The 16,824-nt window shown below is 43.2% G+C and overlaps 1 protein-coding gene across 1 annotated transcript; it reads right to left on the bottom strand.

Moving 5' to 3' along the window:
* Positions 1-3,378: 3,378 nt before the first annotated feature.
* On the bottom strand, positions 3,379-15,418 carry lhx5 (LIM homeobox 5). Its single transcript, XM_061080073.1, has 5 exons — positions 15,246-15,418; positions 13,038-13,261; positions 12,000-12,277; positions 8,855-9,020; positions 3,379-3,728 (listed from the first exon to the last, which is right to left on the bottom strand). The coding sequence occupies exons 1-5, from the start codon at positions 15,416-15,418 to the stop codon at positions 3,379-3,381; spliced, it is 1,191 nt and encodes a 396-aa protein (XP_060936056.1).
* Positions 15,419-16,824: the final 1,406 nt, after the last annotated feature.

Here is a 16,824-nt window from a genome sequence, read left to right as displayed (position 1 = left end):
GCTTGTGCATGATACAGTGGCTGCACAAGTGTGAGTGTGCTGCTTCATGTGTGTGTTTGAGAGTGATAACCAGATGCTACTGGGTGAAAGGAAGGTGAAGGTTACTGAGGGTGCTTCGTGGAGGTTTACTGGTGCTCAAGTCCCAGTATTAATGTGCATGCATGTGTGTGTGTGTGTGAGAGAGAGCGAGAGAGTTTTTGTGTGTGTACATGTTTGTGGCTGAGCGCAGGTGCATGTGTATACGGGCAAACAGCCGATTTGTTTTGGACCCTTACAGAGGAGTAGGCTAACTCCAGCACCCTGCCTCCTTGGCTGTCTCTGGTGTGTGTGTGTGTGTGTGTGTGTGTTTGTGTGTATGTGCGCTCTGCTGGAGAGACGCAGCTGAGATAGAGTGATAAAAAGTGGAATTGAGGAAAAATACTCCAGAGAGTAAACAGAGGGAGCAAAGAATAAATAAATAAAGAGGATGCAGAGGTTCCATAATGAACTAGTAGATGGTGAGGACCACATCCACTTCAGATGGTGTGTGTGTGTGTGTGTGTGTGTGTGTGTGTGTGTGTGTGTGTGTGTGTGTGTGTGTGTGTGTGTGTGTGTGTGTGTGTGTGTGGGTGTGTGTGTGGGTGTGGGTGTGTGTGTGTGTGTGATATATATATATTCACATGTGCACACACACACACACACACACAGTCTGTCTGTCTCTACTCACATTACCCTTTACATTAAAACCAGTCAGGGGGAAAATTACTGCAGACCTGGGCCACCTTCTGCCCACCTGGCCCCTCAGCAAGAGGTGGGGGATGCGAGCCAGAGGAGGGGATAAAGAGGAGGATAAGGGGATGTGGAGGTGGGGGGTCAGCGGGACCCAGTTAGGAACATGGCTGCCCAAAGGCAGTGGTCTGTAGTCAGTTTACAGCAAGAAGGGAGTGTCTGGTCCTGGGTCTGTGCCTGAGGGCCCCAGAGAACAAATCACTAGCGTTAAAGGGAAAGAGGATTTTTTTATTTATGAAATTAATATGTATGGAATGGATTAGTGACTAATCTACAGACAATCTTCACTCCACTTTGTAGTTCCCCTGCACTCCACAAAAGCGTTGTAGCATCTTTTAGCTCGTTGTTTTGGTTCACTCTCACCTCTCTCATTGTTTCCAGCCAGAAAAAGTAGAAGGATTAAAAAAGCAACTAGCTGGTGAAGACTGTTCCCCAGGAAATGAGAGGGAGAGGACTTTATTGGACTTTAATTCACTCAATACCCTGTACATGCATGTACATAAAGCCTTAATGAGTAAATTAGTAAATATGGAATACAATCTATAGATTGGAATTTTGACAGGCCTTTGAATTGAACATAAATATTCAAATTATTTATAAATATGCCTCAACATGTAGTGGTTGTGATGAAGGGAATTTACTGTACTGTTTTAAAGCACTGCATCATATCTTTTGTTTAAATAATCCTTGTCTACAAAGTGGAGTTAATGTTAGTTTATATAGCTGTTTGAACGGAAACTTAAAATTCTATTCCTTACAATAAAGGTCTTATGTTACTTCCCACCTCTACAAACTGAAGTAGACAGACAATACACTCAAAGATTATATGTAAGAAGAAAGCCAGTTCTTCGAGTTGTAAGAGAAGGTTTTATTACCAGTGCTATTTACATAGAAATAATACAGCCTTGCCCCCACCCCCCTCCCCTTAAATGTGCACAAATGCGCACACATACACTCACACATGCGTAAGCATACACACATCCTCAAGTGTTCAGGCACACACACACACACTCACACACACACACACACACACACACACACACACACACACACACACACACACACACACACACACACACACACACACAGCCACACACCTTTTGTATCCAAGGATGTCTCAGAACACCAGAAATAAGACACATTCTTTCTAGATCGTATACAATGTCCAAAGGAAATCAAAACAAAACAATATTCAAGTAGAGCTTACTCATTGTGGACAAACAGCATTACACGTGTTTATGGGATGTTTCCTAATGAGTAATATCAGCTAACATGGGCTGGGCGCCATCTTTCAATAGCAGTATTAAAAGGGAAGATGAAAATATTGTATTTGCTTTTCAATCGGAGCCCTAATGACCCTTGGCCTTGAAGTACAGAATTATTTTCTGGCATTATTTAAAAAAGAGAGAGAGAGAGTACTTGGAGCACAATATGCACACATCCAGACTCTGCTGTTTTGAAGTGGATGTTTAATTTCGTGTGTCTTACAAACGTGGCCACTAGATGGCGATGAGAGCCCCGGAGCAGACTGGTAATGTCACAGATGTAGTCTGCCCCCTCTTTTGTTTTCTCCCTTTAGAGGAAGGAGACCTCAGCTGTTGAAGGAGATTCTCCATTATGGGTTCAATGTTCTTTTGAAAATCATTTCCATTAAAACATGTTTTTTAAAAGGGAGAGTAACAAAAGGAAGGTCAGGTGAAGCAGTGCTTGGAGCAGAACTATCAGGGCCGCCTGGATGGGTGTGAGATTTGTGTGTCTGTGCGTGTGTGTGTGTGTGTATGTCTGTATAATTGTGTCCGTGTTTTGAATAATGTTAAAGACTTCCTTCTTTTAAGCTATGATCAAGAACACTTTTTGTGCATTTAAAGACGCATAGCTGAGTTGTGTGGAAAATGTCAATGCCAGAGGTTTGTGTGTCTGTGTGTGTGTGCATGTGTGTGTGTACAGTATCTCTCAAGCAGCAGTTTTTGATTAAACATATTGTCTTACAGTAAGGGAAATTTAAAATGAGCAACGTTTTGAGTAAACATATCGTGTCTTGATTGCCACATATGTATTTGTATATGAGGATTAAAGCCTGTATTGAACCTGGTCCTTTGTCTTTTTAATATTGAGGGTAGAGCGGCAGTTTAGAAATAAAGACAGGTGTAGAGCAACAGAATGGAAAAACCTACACTGCAAGGTTGTTTAAAAATGTGGTGAGAAATGAAGACAACTGAAGATGTCCCCTTTGGTATTTCTCTCTAATGTGTTCCTAGAGCATTAGAAGATACCTTTGTTAACATAAAGGGGAAGGCGAGAAGCATTTTGCTGGGTAGAATCACAACGTTTTTTTTAATAGCTCAAGTCCAGTAATCTAGGAAGGAATATGCTTTGGAGTGTCTACTGGGCAGCAAATATTATTTTTTTCCGATAAGCTATCCCATTCTCGGATTCTTTTCCATGTCCATCACTTCGTCAACTGTCAAAATCTGTCCGTGATTTGAACAAGTCCATAGAAATTTCAGATGTACTTTTCATTCTGCAATGTGGGGATTTATCCCCCATCGCTCATCTCCTGAATTAACTAGGCTGACAATCAGCCCAGGAATAGTCCCTGTGGTTCGTCCTCTACCAGGCTGTGGTTTCTCCCATCTCCTGGCCTTGGTGGGACATTGGTGCGCTGTAGCTGGAGTTACTGGCCAATGAGAAAGGAGGACTAGGACCGCCACCATATGCTTCCCCCGGGACAGGCTGCATGGAGCTCGGTAAACCCGGCTCCGGACTTGGGGTTTCCGCATGGGAGATCATGTCCGTGAACCTTTGGTCGTCTGAAGGGTGGTGGCCGGATCCCTCCATGGCTCCGGGCCCAGAGCCCAGGATGTAGGGGGACTCGGCTGGAGACTGAGCTTGTGAAGACGGAGGACCGTGGGGGAAGAAGTCGTAATTACTCCCTGGTCCGTAGTAGTCACCTTGATATTCTGCGGAGGAAGAATACCAAGAATTAGACTTTCCATCAATGATTTTAAATACACTTTACATAGACAACATTTACAGTTCCCCGGAGCAGTGTTTAGTTTTACACACAGCTCCACACCTACCTAAGTGGTGAAATTGATCATGTCCAATTTCCAACCAACCGGTCTCCAACAGCCTCATTTGAGTGTATAAACAACTCCACACCTCTCCACCTCAGTTCTCTCGCCTTTTACACACTGCATTCATCTCTCTCACTCATTCAGCTCGCAGCCATGCGTGCACCTCGATAGATTCCCCGGCTGAAACTTCTGGATTTGGATGAGGAACTCCAAAATGAGATTCCAGCCTCCCTGCAGCCCTGCCAGGTCTTGTCAGGTACATCTCTTTGTCATGTCTGATGCAGCTTCCAGCAACATCCCTTCCCTCTACCTCGCTGGGCTTTGGCTATTTCCTGAGCTGCAAAGATCATTACCCCTTTCTTACAACGACAATCCAGCTATGGATGCAACTAATATCATTGACTGATTCAATAAACTTTCAAGTGTATTGATGCCATCTTAAGTTTATTTATTTATATAGCATATATATTTTTTGAAGATAATCAATTTTCTGTCATACAAACCACAGAAAACCAGCAAATACTCTGCAACCAGAGATTATTTAGTATTTGTGTTCAACAGTTGATTTATTTTCTGCCAGTCTCTCTAATCAATTAACTGTTTTTCCATCCAATAATTTTCTCCCTTTTAATTACACCTCTCTCCACTTCTCGCTGCCTCCAGCATTGCAGCGACGGCACCTCTTTAGTTCGGGCTCCCAGCTTGAGATTGTGCCACTGCTGTGTTTTATTCACACGGTTGGACCATCTATAGCTTTCCACACAAGTTCAATCAATCATCATCGTGACAGACTCGCCCCATTCTATTTTTTTTATTTGGATGTCAGTTGCTCTGCATCGCGATGCAAAATCAGCAAATTCCTTAGACGGTAAGATAATTCATTAACGCCCAGAAATACACAGACATAAAACACAAAGCAATATGCCTTCTGTAAATGATTCCAAAACCTGTGTGACACTTTGTGAAATCATTCAAGAGCACAAATACAGGCAAAATGTCAGTAGGCATTCACTTCAAAGAGACGTAGCACAAAAAGAAACACCTTTAATCCAAGACACATTAATGACTGAATACATTCGCAGAAAATCTCTAGCACACACTTGGATTTACAGACGTTTCTGGCAAACGTGTGACACTGACTGACATGTTTATGCCTCTGAGAGACGTCTGCACAAGTTTGGTCCCCAACAGGAATCTTCACGTTCATTCTACCAGCGAGTCTCATACATTATTTATGAACTGAGAGACACAATACATCCAGGAGCCTTGATATGGACAAGGTTAAAGGGTCCCTTCACCCAAATACATATGGTATGTAGCCATGCAGATTGTTATGTATTCTTGCGTACTGCATTTCCACAAACATTGTCCCTGTTGTCTGATTAAATGAGGACCTCACTGTGAAAAGTCTTCACTGGGACTATTTTATCAGCCGTTCCGATATAAACTGCTCACTTGATGTTGTGCATCAGTGAAACTGTTTCTCAAAAGCCATCATGTTGCTGTAGGATTAAATGTAAGTTTCCACATTAAATTGTCCACACCTAGAGAAATTCATCCAAAAGCTGTAGATTATATTACAGAACTATTTGACAATTTCTTGAGCATTTCCAGGTCTGAAATTGGTTGAACTGTCTTCATTTTGGTTTCCCAACAAATGAATCTGATCCTGAGTGTCAAGCCACTATGAGGATCCATGCATCCTCAGATGTTACCCATCTTTGTTTCAGGCAAAGACCTTTAGACCTGTAAAAAGTAACTGAATAGTAACTGCTTTTTTATTATTTAACATTTTGGAAACATTTATTTGCTTTTTTTGCCTGGATTTAGATGAGCAGATTGATTCCACTCTCTCAGCTCTACAACCAGTAGCTAGTTTGCTTAGCTTAGACCGGAAACATGGGAACACAGCTAACAAGTCTCTAACCAAGGGTATAGCAAAATATGCCTAGCAGCACATCTAAAGCTCATTAAAGCTCATTAATTAACATGTTATATCTCATTTGTTTAATCCGTACGAACTCCTGCCATCGCCGTGAGGTTGCCAGGCAACCGGTGGAAGCTCCAGAGAGTTGCTGCACCCGGCCAAGAAATAGTCCGACGCACAATTCCAGTGAAAACTACGAAATGTAGCACACTTACGTTTCTGCAAGGATGAAGCAAACAAGATATGACTTGTTTATCTGTGGACTTTAAAGAAGCTGTTGTCTTCCCCTCCCCCGTTTCAGTTCAATCCTGGCAATAGTCTTATAAATATGGTACAAATATGAGTGTGATATCGATCCTGTCATCTAATTCTTGGCAAGAAAGTGAATAATTGTGTTTCCTTGAATATTTCCTTTAATCCTACACCAGGGAATGATATTTACATATTTAGGTGAACTCTGGCGACCACAATCATCCTGAAAACGCAGCCAGAGTCTCACAGCAACGGAATAGGACTCATCAATCTTGTGATGTTCTGCTGAAGCTTTCCTGGGTTGTTGATCAGAAAACATACAGCCAAAACCCTTTACACAGGATTCATCAACTCCACACCGTCGCAAACCCTGAACCATTCCAAACCTCCATCTGCCTCCTGCGGCCCACCACTTCCATATTCTCCAAATTTACAGCTCACTCTGCTCCAAATTCCCTCACATACTGCATTCAGATTCAAAACCACTTTGAACTGAGATCGATGGCAGACTTTTTCCCTGTGCCCCAGATGTTGCACTAGCATTTCTTCACCCCCGCCATATGCTCTTCTCACCCCTATTTCCGACATAGCAGGCGAAATCGCGAACTAACAGGTTACAAATCGAGAAATAGAATATATTGCCCAATTATAGCACATGCCTTTATTTGCTTTCTTGCACATTGCTTTTGGTGATTATCAAGAGAAACAATAAGACGTGACATGACTTTCACAAAGAAGCTAATTATTTGATCTCACAAACAGGCCCCTGTTGGTTTTTGCCGACCTTGAGAATACACAACAAGCCTGTGTTGTGGACTGCCTGCCTGTGTGTGTGTGTGTGTGTGGCTCTGCAAACTATAATTACACTCACACATGCAGATGCACCACACCACACAGAGGCATCCCTCCCTCTCAGCAGCGGCAGAGGAACATAAGGAAGCAGCGAGCTCAGATAAAGGCGCAGACTGGCCTGTGCTGCTGCGGCACAAAAGGGTGTGAAAAGCAACGTGCGAAGAAAGCAAGATAGATGAGAATGGGGGATGAAGGTTTTGTCCTCTGTTTTCCCCTCCCACTCCCCGCGTTGAAGCCTTGACGGCTCCAGTTTATTGTATCCACGATGCAGGGACCCTTCAGGTAGATGTGCAGGAGCTGCATAAAAACCACCGGCTCCTAACAAACAACAAGCTGACATACATTTCCACCAGTATAACATGGGGCTGCTGCTGTGTTGGTGCTGTGTTGTTATCTGCCACCCACCTGCTATTGTCTGAAAATTATTATATATTTTTTGGTCCAGATGACCAACAGATGCTTGAATGTCATTTTTTTCCAATGTTTTTTTCCAAGCGTTTCTTTTAAAAGAACATTGATTTGAAGGTGTCATTCCACCCACTGGAGATCAGACCGTATTCTGGCATGTTACACATGTAAGAAAAGAACTAGAGAGCAAAGAAAACTCGTTTTCACATGCAGAAATCCGTATTCATAGTAGAGACCCTTTTATTATTTAACAACTACAAATATTTCCCAAAAATCCAATGTGAAAATGTTCTGTGGAACTAACGTTTGATCAGTTTTCAAAGGAGAGCTGCCTCTGTCTGTCAGTTCAAGGCTGCACATTGTCCCTAATTTGCAATAATCCAGTCAGTGAATGACAGTGAACTCCACGTGTTTTCATCAGACCTGAGCCTGACAAGAGTGAATGCAATTTCATTACTAGCTTCATTGCTAAAGCGGATACAGCTATTTATAGTTCACACATTGTTGTAAAAAGTGTTGAGGTTTTTATGTAGAATAAAAAGCATATTTTGACAAGAATCCTTAAGAATACATATCTATTCACCTTCCATTATCTTTTCTCCAAAAAATGTAAGAAATCAAAGTTCTGCTGAGTCGAATCTAATGTGCTACTTTCCTTGAAAGATAGCTTCTTTTCTACCTGAATGATTTGTTGAGGGCATGGCGGCTTTGTTTTCGGGGAGGAAATTATCTATTTTTTTCAAGCACCGAGTTATATTCAAGCGGTGTAAAAGGCAAAGGGTTTGAAGATGCAGGCTTCATCTATATCAAAACTTAGAGGACCATGCCGCACGGACGGGAATCAAATCTCACAATACTGAGTCGTCTTTTCTATTTCCAGAGTTTTATATTAGCTGTTTTCGAGGCTCTCCCTTCTGAAAGCGTGAAGATAAATATATATTATACAATACTGAAGTATATGCGACCAATACTGCAGCACTGACTGAAAGACATTTCTCCCCTTCAGGCGTTTATCACCCCGGATGTGACAGTTAAAGCGGGTTTAATGGTTATTATTATTTTGAGCCTTCAGAATTTAAAAACTCTTGAATTTGGTTTTATTTTGATCAGCTAACGTACGCTTGTTATTTTCTCTAGGAGCATTTTGAACAGTGCCCCGGGCTAGAGTCCCATTAAGAGTTCTGATCATATTGAATAAGATTAAAAGGTTACAGAAAATAATGTGACCCTCAGTGTCCAGATAAACCTCACTGAGGTTCAGTCGTGCAGCGTACACAGAGTACAGAACAACTTTTAAGCAATCTCCTTGCAGCCTGATAAAATACCTATGGCCTCGGTGGTGCTGCTGAAGGTTACTATTCACCTGCGGTATCATATATTTGGAGTGAGACTAAAACCAGGATGTGGATTATTTATTATTACATTTGCTGAATAAAATAATTTTCCCATACCGCACATGAATATTGCAAGAATCTATAGTAGTGTACTGAAAGATATAAGACATACAGGCCCATGCAGGAAATGTGCATTAACTGGCACTTTATGTGTTTTAACAAGCTTCATTTCTTACCTCCATAGTAACCATAGGCCCCAGGTCCCAAAATGTCTGCATCCTCCAGCCTGCCTCCCAGGGGCCTCATCCTCCTCGGGCCCCTGAAAAAGGCATGCCGCCGTGCGCCCAGAGCACTCAGCTGCTTCATTCGTCGCTCTTTGGATCTTCTGTTCTGGAACCAAACCTGCATCAGACCACACACACGTACGCACACACAGTTAATCAGCTGATCTCATCGTTTTGGAAAAGGGTTTGAGGTTGAACTGCAGCCTTCACAGATCACTTTCCCCTTTTGTCTCTGCTCTGTCCCTCAGTGCTCCAGCAATCAGTCAAACCTTCTCCTACGTCAGGCCAACTGTGAAAACCACGTCGTCTGGGAGAATCAGGCTTTGACACAATCGCTACAAGATGCACTCTGTTGCATCGTGTAACAAAAACAAAAATGCCCTAGGCACGACTGACACAACTTAATTTGAATCCTGATAATTTTTAGGTAATTTCACTGATATTTAATTTCATGCTCACAGCTACAGAGTTTGTGTAGAATTCAAATCAGACGCGAAACGCTGGTTATGAAGCCAAGTTTCGTTTTCTTTTGTCGATAGGTTCTAGACTGGAAAATTCCTCAAAAGAGCCCTAATTAAAAAAAACAAAAACAATTTCTACTAAGACAAGAGGTTTTTGCTTCTTAACAAACACGATCCACAGTCTCTGTAGTTGTTTTCAACTGTATATACTGTACGATAGCCAGCACAGCCTCCGTCTCTGCTTGATATTTGGTGTTAGTTCCTGGGACATCAATGTCAAAATCCCTTTTTTTTACTTTTAATGCTGAAAATCATTCCATGAATATCCATTGAGACAAAATGTAAAATGTAAAAGTTTTCAACGCCAGGTCAGAATCGAACAGATAAGATCAGTTCAGTATTGACAAAAAATAAATGGAAACACCAGAGGCGTTCAATTGTGCCTCCAATTCACTAAGGTGGAAGAAGCTTTTTGTGTGTTGAAAGGAGAAATGTTTACACAATATTACAAATTAACAAAGACCAAGTCAGATATATGGGAGAGCATAAAAAAAACAACATATTGACTTTTCCTCCTAAGAGACAACTTAACATGACACTTGTGAGACAAAAAACACACTTTCTGCTACACTCTGTCATGAAAGTGTTTTCCTTTTTGCAGAAATAAGCTGAACAGCAGAATAATACAAATGCACCCCAACAGACAACCCAATGCACCTCAGCACAAGTTAAAATAAACAGTCAAAGCCATAAATCAGAGTCTAAAAAGCTTATCACCAGCGTTAAACAAGCTGTCTTTGAAGAGGAACAAAGGGGGATTTCAAAAGTGCAGAACTACACGCCATATGGAAGAATGTCTGCATTATAAGCACATAACACATCTTGTTTCGCCTTTTGCATCACTGCTGCATAATGATGTATGTTCACACCAGCGAGGCTACACCAGAGGCAGAATCCCACTGTGCTGCAGATTAACAAAAACACACACACACACACAAAAAACACCTAAAACCACTTAGGCTGTGCTCTATGTGCTCCAGCGGCAAAGGCGACACCTGCTTATTGAGAACAATCGTCTAACTGTAGGGTACATTTTTATGGAAATGCTCTCGCTCCCCTCGAGAGAGCGTTGCTTAGGGATTACATCCACATGCTGGAGAAGCAGCGTGGCTCACAGGGCTCCCCGCGTTGAGAGCAATGGTATTTAACACACAGTGAACGAGGAGGAGGATGACGAAACACAGCCTCCATTTTGGCTCCAAGCAACACAGCAACACTCAGGGGTGGGGACCATGGACAGAGGGATGGACTGCCTGCCTGCCTGCCTGCCTGCCTGACCGACTGACCGACTGACCGACTGACTGCTGACTGCCTGATTGATTGATTGATTGATTGATTGATTGATTGATTGATTGATTGATTGATTGACTGATTGATTGATTGGCTCGGCTCTGTTGATGCACCAACACAAACAGACACACACAACAACTTGCAGTATGATGATACAGATGAGGCGCTGGAGAGGCCCCGGTCTGCTCTAATAAGCAGTGGGAGCAGGCTGTAAGTGAGTAAGAGCAGAGAGGTGGGAAAGGGGAGGGTGGTATGTAAATCTGTGAAATCAGCGATAATTACAGTGAGTGCACAAAAAGCCACATCACAGTTGGCAGAGATGGTGCTAATCATCCTGACACAGTCTGCACCCAGACACCAAGTGTGTGTGAGTGTGCGAGGATGAAACGACAGACAGAGAGGCATAGAGGTCCAAAACAGCATGCGATTGTATTATGCTGCAAAGCAGGTTTGTTTGTTGGGGTGGGGGGGCTTCCAATTGCCTTTGGCAGCAACAAAACTAACCTTTCACTAATTTCATGGCTGTGGAACACGAATGATACCTGAAATAAACTGCTGTCTGCACAAAATAAATGACAGACCTAAAAAAAAAAAAAACATGGTATTTATTATATCCATGCATCAGTAAATTGGATTACTGGATCTTAATTTCAGAGAATAAATTGACGCCTGTAGGTATGGATACAGCAGCGTGGAAATTGAAGGCGAATGGGAGGTTTAATTTTAGGAATATGGAAATAACAGAGAGTGAGTAATTAATTTTTTTTAAAGCTCTATATTAAATTAAAATGTGCAGCTCTGTAAGAATTACTATTAAAGTTATAAAAACACATAAATGTATTATTAAAAAAAAATCACACAATCTGCATTTCTGTGATAACAAGCATGGGTTTGTTATATGGACATATGAAAATATAATATCAAGATTGCACATTTGTGTATTTTGCTATTGTGAAATGACAAAACATATTCAAGTGAAAAAGGTCAAATGTATTGTCATCTGTGTAACTGTGTACTGTAATGTATTTCTATATTGAGCTCATTCCAGCAAATGGAACAAACCGCAGCTCGCACACAGCAGCTTAAACGTGGATCTATATCCTTTCTCTCAGACAACATCATGTTTTGACGTTTCTCCAGCAGATAATGGGGCCTTCAATTAAACGATGGAGTAGAATTAATGAGTAATTCCACTGATTTATAATCCTTCAATTCTCTCTAATTTGTCTTTGTCCTCCCTCACTGCCAAACACGCACGGAGACACGGACGCACGGCGGGGTCTTACCTGGATCACCCGCATGTTCAGTCCCGTCTCCTGGGCCAGCTGCTCCCGGATGTGTCGGGTCGGCTTCGGCGTGGCGACGAACGCGGCCTTTAACGTTTCCAGCTGCTTGGCCTTGATGGTGGTCCGGGGCCCCCGCCGCTTGGTCCCCGAGTTCTGCTCCTCGTTCTCAATATTGTTCGTTTCCTTATCTGAGGACGTTGAATTGTCCGTCTCTTTTATGTCCTCCTGAGTTGGGTCCTGCAGATCCGGCGATAAACTCCTGTCTGTGCACGACGACACTGGAGGAGGGGGGGGGGACAAACAAGAGGAAGGTCACGATCCCGAAACTGGGAGGGAGGGGTTCTGCTTTTATCAGGCCTGGACATGCACGCATGCTTTACTGAAAATATGCATCCAAAATAATAACAAATAAAGACGATTAAATCATATTTTAGCACATTTTTCATGCTTATATCTCTTTCTTTCTCTGTTTGTATGCACTTGTTATTTGCAGGTCTTGCAGCAGCACAAATTAAACCGAGCATGAAATATATTGTTTCTCTCTAAAAGCAAATAATTTTACACATGTGTGCACAAGACGTGAGCGAGACGTGGGGCTGACGTCCTCATGAACTCTCTGAATAAAAGACAGAAAACCGAAGGGGCTGCACGCACACAGACACACACGGCCACAGCAGCATGCTCGTCCCCAGCGGACCCTGACGTACAATAACAGAGAGCCATTGTCCTGTTGAGGTAAATATTGAAACCATTCATCTGACAAGGTTGTTGTGACATGGTCTCCACGGGCCCACTGGAAACGCTCCACAAAAACAAAATCTTTACAGTGCGTTTGGAGCCTCCACACTTGTCTCCCTTTTGTTCCCTCCAAGGCCGATTGCCATTTTATTTGTCGGGTGTGCGTGTGCGTAATATTTATCCTCTCGGTGCGCTCATGTTAAACACACAGCGTGGACACAATGAGGATTTTTTTTTTTTTTTTGCGGAGATAATCGAACAAACACACACATCTCGTGGCTTCCTTATCGCGTTGATTACCTGAGTTCAGGTTGACTTCTTTGATGGCCCCGGAGCTCGCATAGTCTTCTTTGCACACGAACTTGTTTTCGTCTATCACGTAGAGTTCCTCCCCCGTGGACAGCTGCTTGTTACACACCATGCAGGTGAAGCAGTTCAGGTGAAACACTTTGTTGCGCGCTTTACGCACCAAGTCGTTCGGCGAGATTCCCTGCAGACAGCCCGCGCACTTTGTGCCAAACCTCCTGGATAAAAAGGATACAAAATAATGTCAAATATATATATATATATATATTTTTATATCTTTTAAAGAATAATTGCATGAAATGGTGTAGGCACACACACATAACAGAAGCGCGCAAGGAACATTTCAGAGAATTCTCAAGCTCGTGTTATACCAACACAACAGCGCGTAATAGTTAATATCCAAATTTAAAAAAATAAAACGTTATGTCCATATATATATCATATGTTGAAATCAGTGATCAACTGATGTAAGGCATTATTAACAACATCCTTGTTTGGTTGGAATATACTGCAGCTAAGTAATGCCTGTAATCGGGCCAATATATATCACATTCTGATCATGTTAAAATTCCTATAATAATAATAATAATAAATATAATAATACTAATAATAATTGCAATGTAACATGATTATATTTAAGGTTTATTAAGTAGGCTACTTAGAAAACTATTATTTACATTAAACACATCAGCAAGCAGAAGCATGTCTACGATATAATTTCTATGGAACTGACTGACAGTATAAATAGTGGCTGCTGGATCATTTGAAAATACACGTCAGATTTTCCTTTATAAGAAATAAAGACTCATAATTCTGATGGAGGTGCTCTGACAATAACCCCACGCAAAACGTATTAGTGACAATCAACACATTGTGGCCCAGGAATATATTATGGGATTAAGCGCGAGTGGGAGCATTTTAGCGTGGAAATCTTCTCTTAATCCATATTCACCCGCTTAAATACCGGGTGGGAGGACTCATCAATTCGATACACAAATAGACCCCCCCCTAAAAAAAATAAATAAATGGGAGTTAGTGTAAAAGAGAGAGAGTGAGAGAGATTTGATTGCTGTTTACAGTTCTTTACCTCCTGCTCTGATGCTTCATTCTCAATATTAGCAGTTCATGAGGCTCACACACTGGGCTGCTGTACCTGAGGTTGTAAATATGTGTGTGTGTGTGTGGGGGGGGGGGGTGTTGGTGGGGATGCTTAAGCCTTTGGGTGAAAGCAAGCACTCCTTTTGTTTTAACACTAATGTAGCCTTGTCTTCCCATTTGCAATGGTATCGTTTCGCCTCCCCCCTCCCTTTCACATGCACGGCCGAGCCTCCCCCGGCGAAAGGCCACAACTCTACTTACACAACAAATGGACACATTAGGGTGATTACTGTTTCGCCTGGCTAATGGTCGGGCCATTTAAAAAAAAAAAAAAAATCCAGTGGCTTGATGGGACCTGCGGTAATATGACGGCCGGGGCCGCGCGGGGCCAATAATGGGCCCGTCCCGACAAAGGCTCGCGTGCCTCACATGTCATTAGACAATTTGGGTTGAAAATAAGTGACGCGTGCACGGATGAAAATGATGCAACGAGAGAGCGACAGGACAAACAAGAGCTTCACTTATCACTCAATTACCTGAAACTCTTTTTGAGGGACTGTGGAAGCGGTTGATAGACTAATGGCTGTTTGGGGAAAAAAGTGTTGTCATGGAGCTGGAAAATAGATAGAAATGCTCAACACTGAGGGGACGTGGATGTGGAGTGAAATTCAATTTGAGGTGTCGTGTTGATTGCAAAGGGCCCCATTAAAAGGCCACGAGGTCCATGATAAAAACAACATTTCGTTTGAGAAATAAATTAAAATCCCACATTTTAAAATAAATGTTAAAGTTAGATCTATGTGGTATTGTTATATATTAATTCCACGTGCAACTTGTTTGATTTAGTCCTAACGCAAGTTAATAACAGTGGCCTAAACGGTTTGGACCCATGGCTTCATATTTTTGACCCATGTACTCACAGAATGTTGAGCTTGATGACATGCTATTATGATTGTTTTCATTTTAAAGTTATTTTATATTCTTCATCTATTGAATTCATCAATATAGCCTCCATCGCTCAGACATTATGGCGCGTATTGTTGTGAAAACAGGAGCCAGATCTTGATTCTGAGCAGCTCCTGTGTCCAGACCCTGCGTGTTTACCTGAAAAAGTCCGTTTTGCAATAGAGCTTCCCGTCCCTGGAGAAGCACTTCTCCGTCAGGTTGCAGTTGCAGTCGCAGCACTGGACGCACTTGGCGTGCCAGGCTCTGTCCAGCACGTTGAGGAGGAACCGGTCCAGGATGGGCCGTTCGCAGCCGGCACAGTGGACCATCATGTCTCCGGCCTGCAGGACGCCGAGTGCCGACCTTCCCACACGGACTGCGCTGCTCGGACTGAGGCAAGCCGGGTCACCGCGGAACAACGTCTTGGCTCCGGGAGGTGCGCTGTCAGGCGAGAACTGTAGGAAGCTCCAGGTGAAAAGGCAGCGAAGTGACAGTCCCTGGAGCCGCTGTAGTCCTGGTCCTGTTGGGCTGCTGTCCTGGCACTTGTCACAATCCACAATCCAGAGGAGAGGAGCGGAGCTTTCAGCCGCGCCAGCTGATGGAGTGCGTAATGGGCAGAGCGGGCATGTTTTCTCACCAGCACACAGTTAAAACCCCATTAATCAAAACGTGTTTATTTGTGAAACTACATCCCCGGCTCGAGCTTTGTTTGGGCTCCAGTCCTTTCCTTCGGGCTCACCTCACGTCGCCACCTTCCCTGTGCCTGAGTTATCACGAGGTTCTGCCAGCCGCTGCGCGCAGCCCGCGCCCAGATTGGATGACGCCCTTGTTAATTCCCGTGCAGCGGAGCCAATCACAGCGCAGTTGTCATGGTTACACGTTTATAGCTGTAGCCTCGGAGCGGACCTGAATCTCACGGCGTGCAGAAATACCACGGCCGTGGCAGCGTATAGTGTTTCTAGTGGCCCTTCTAAAGGCCAGCGTGCATGTGGAGGAAGGTTTCACCGAGGGTCGTGGAGACATCACTGGGGGAAATATATCAGCTGCAGGGGGGGTCGGGCAACACAAGAACCTCTGTGCAACATCTGGGCGCGCTTTTACCTGGAAAGTCCAAAACATGGGGTTGAGGAAGGTTGCGGAAGAGGCAGCGGGGCAGGGAGGGCGACTTTGCATGTCAGTGAAATGAATCTGATTGCATTGCAATGGGAGTGGGAGTAGCCGAACAAGGGCTAAAGCTACACCACCTCATAATGGCCCTGTGACAAAACGCTCCTGCATCACACATAGTGCGGCCGTGCAGGGGGACGAGGAGGGGCCGCGGGCCTTTTCTCATGCAGAACGCCATTTACAGGGAAATGCGATGGATTAGCTGCAGCTCATCAATAGGGAGAGCCATGGTCACCCGGTGCTTTAACAGACTGGCCACCAATCGAAGGGAATCTCAGTATTTACCCACAGCCTTGTTTTGTTAGTTGCACTTAAGCAAACATGCAACTCGCTAATTCACCTTCGTGGACGGCCGAGACTTGTTTAAGCATTTTCTTTGCACCTTAATGGAGACTCATTTGAATGACTGTGGCTGGAGCTCTGACTCGTTTTACACGTTTATAAGAAAAACATTTAGAGAGTAGCAGATACACATCTATCTATCTATCCATCTATCTATCTATCTATCTATCTATCTATCTATCTATCTATCTATCTATCTATCTATCTATCTATCTATCTATCTATCTAT

This window comes from Limanda limanda, chromosome 1 (assembly GCF_963576545.1).
Source record: "Limanda limanda chromosome 1, fLimLim1.1, whole genome shotgun sequence".
Taxonomy (NCBI): Eukaryota; Metazoa; Chordata; class Actinopteri; order Pleuronectiformes; family Pleuronectidae; genus Limanda; species Limanda limanda.
Note: the sequence above shows the minus strand (reverse complement) of the source record. Positions and strands in the feature narration are given on the sequence as shown.

What these genes read in the sequence shown, in the direction of transcription:
- lhx5 (XM_061080073.1), bottom strand. Translation starts at nt 15,418, where the DNA reads ATGATGGTCCACTGTGCCGGCTGCGAACGGCCCATCCTGGACCGGTTC. An exon ending in AGAAGTCAACCTGAACTCAG is followed by an intron (nt 12,278 to 13,037) that starts GTAATCAACGCG and finishes CCCCTCCTCCAG; the next exon opens with TGTCGTCGTGCACAGACAGG. An exon ending in GGCCTATGGTTACTATGGAG is followed by an intron (nt 3,729 to 8,854) that starts GTAAGAAATGAA and finishes CTTCCTCCGCAG; the next exon opens with AATATCAAGGTGACTACTAC.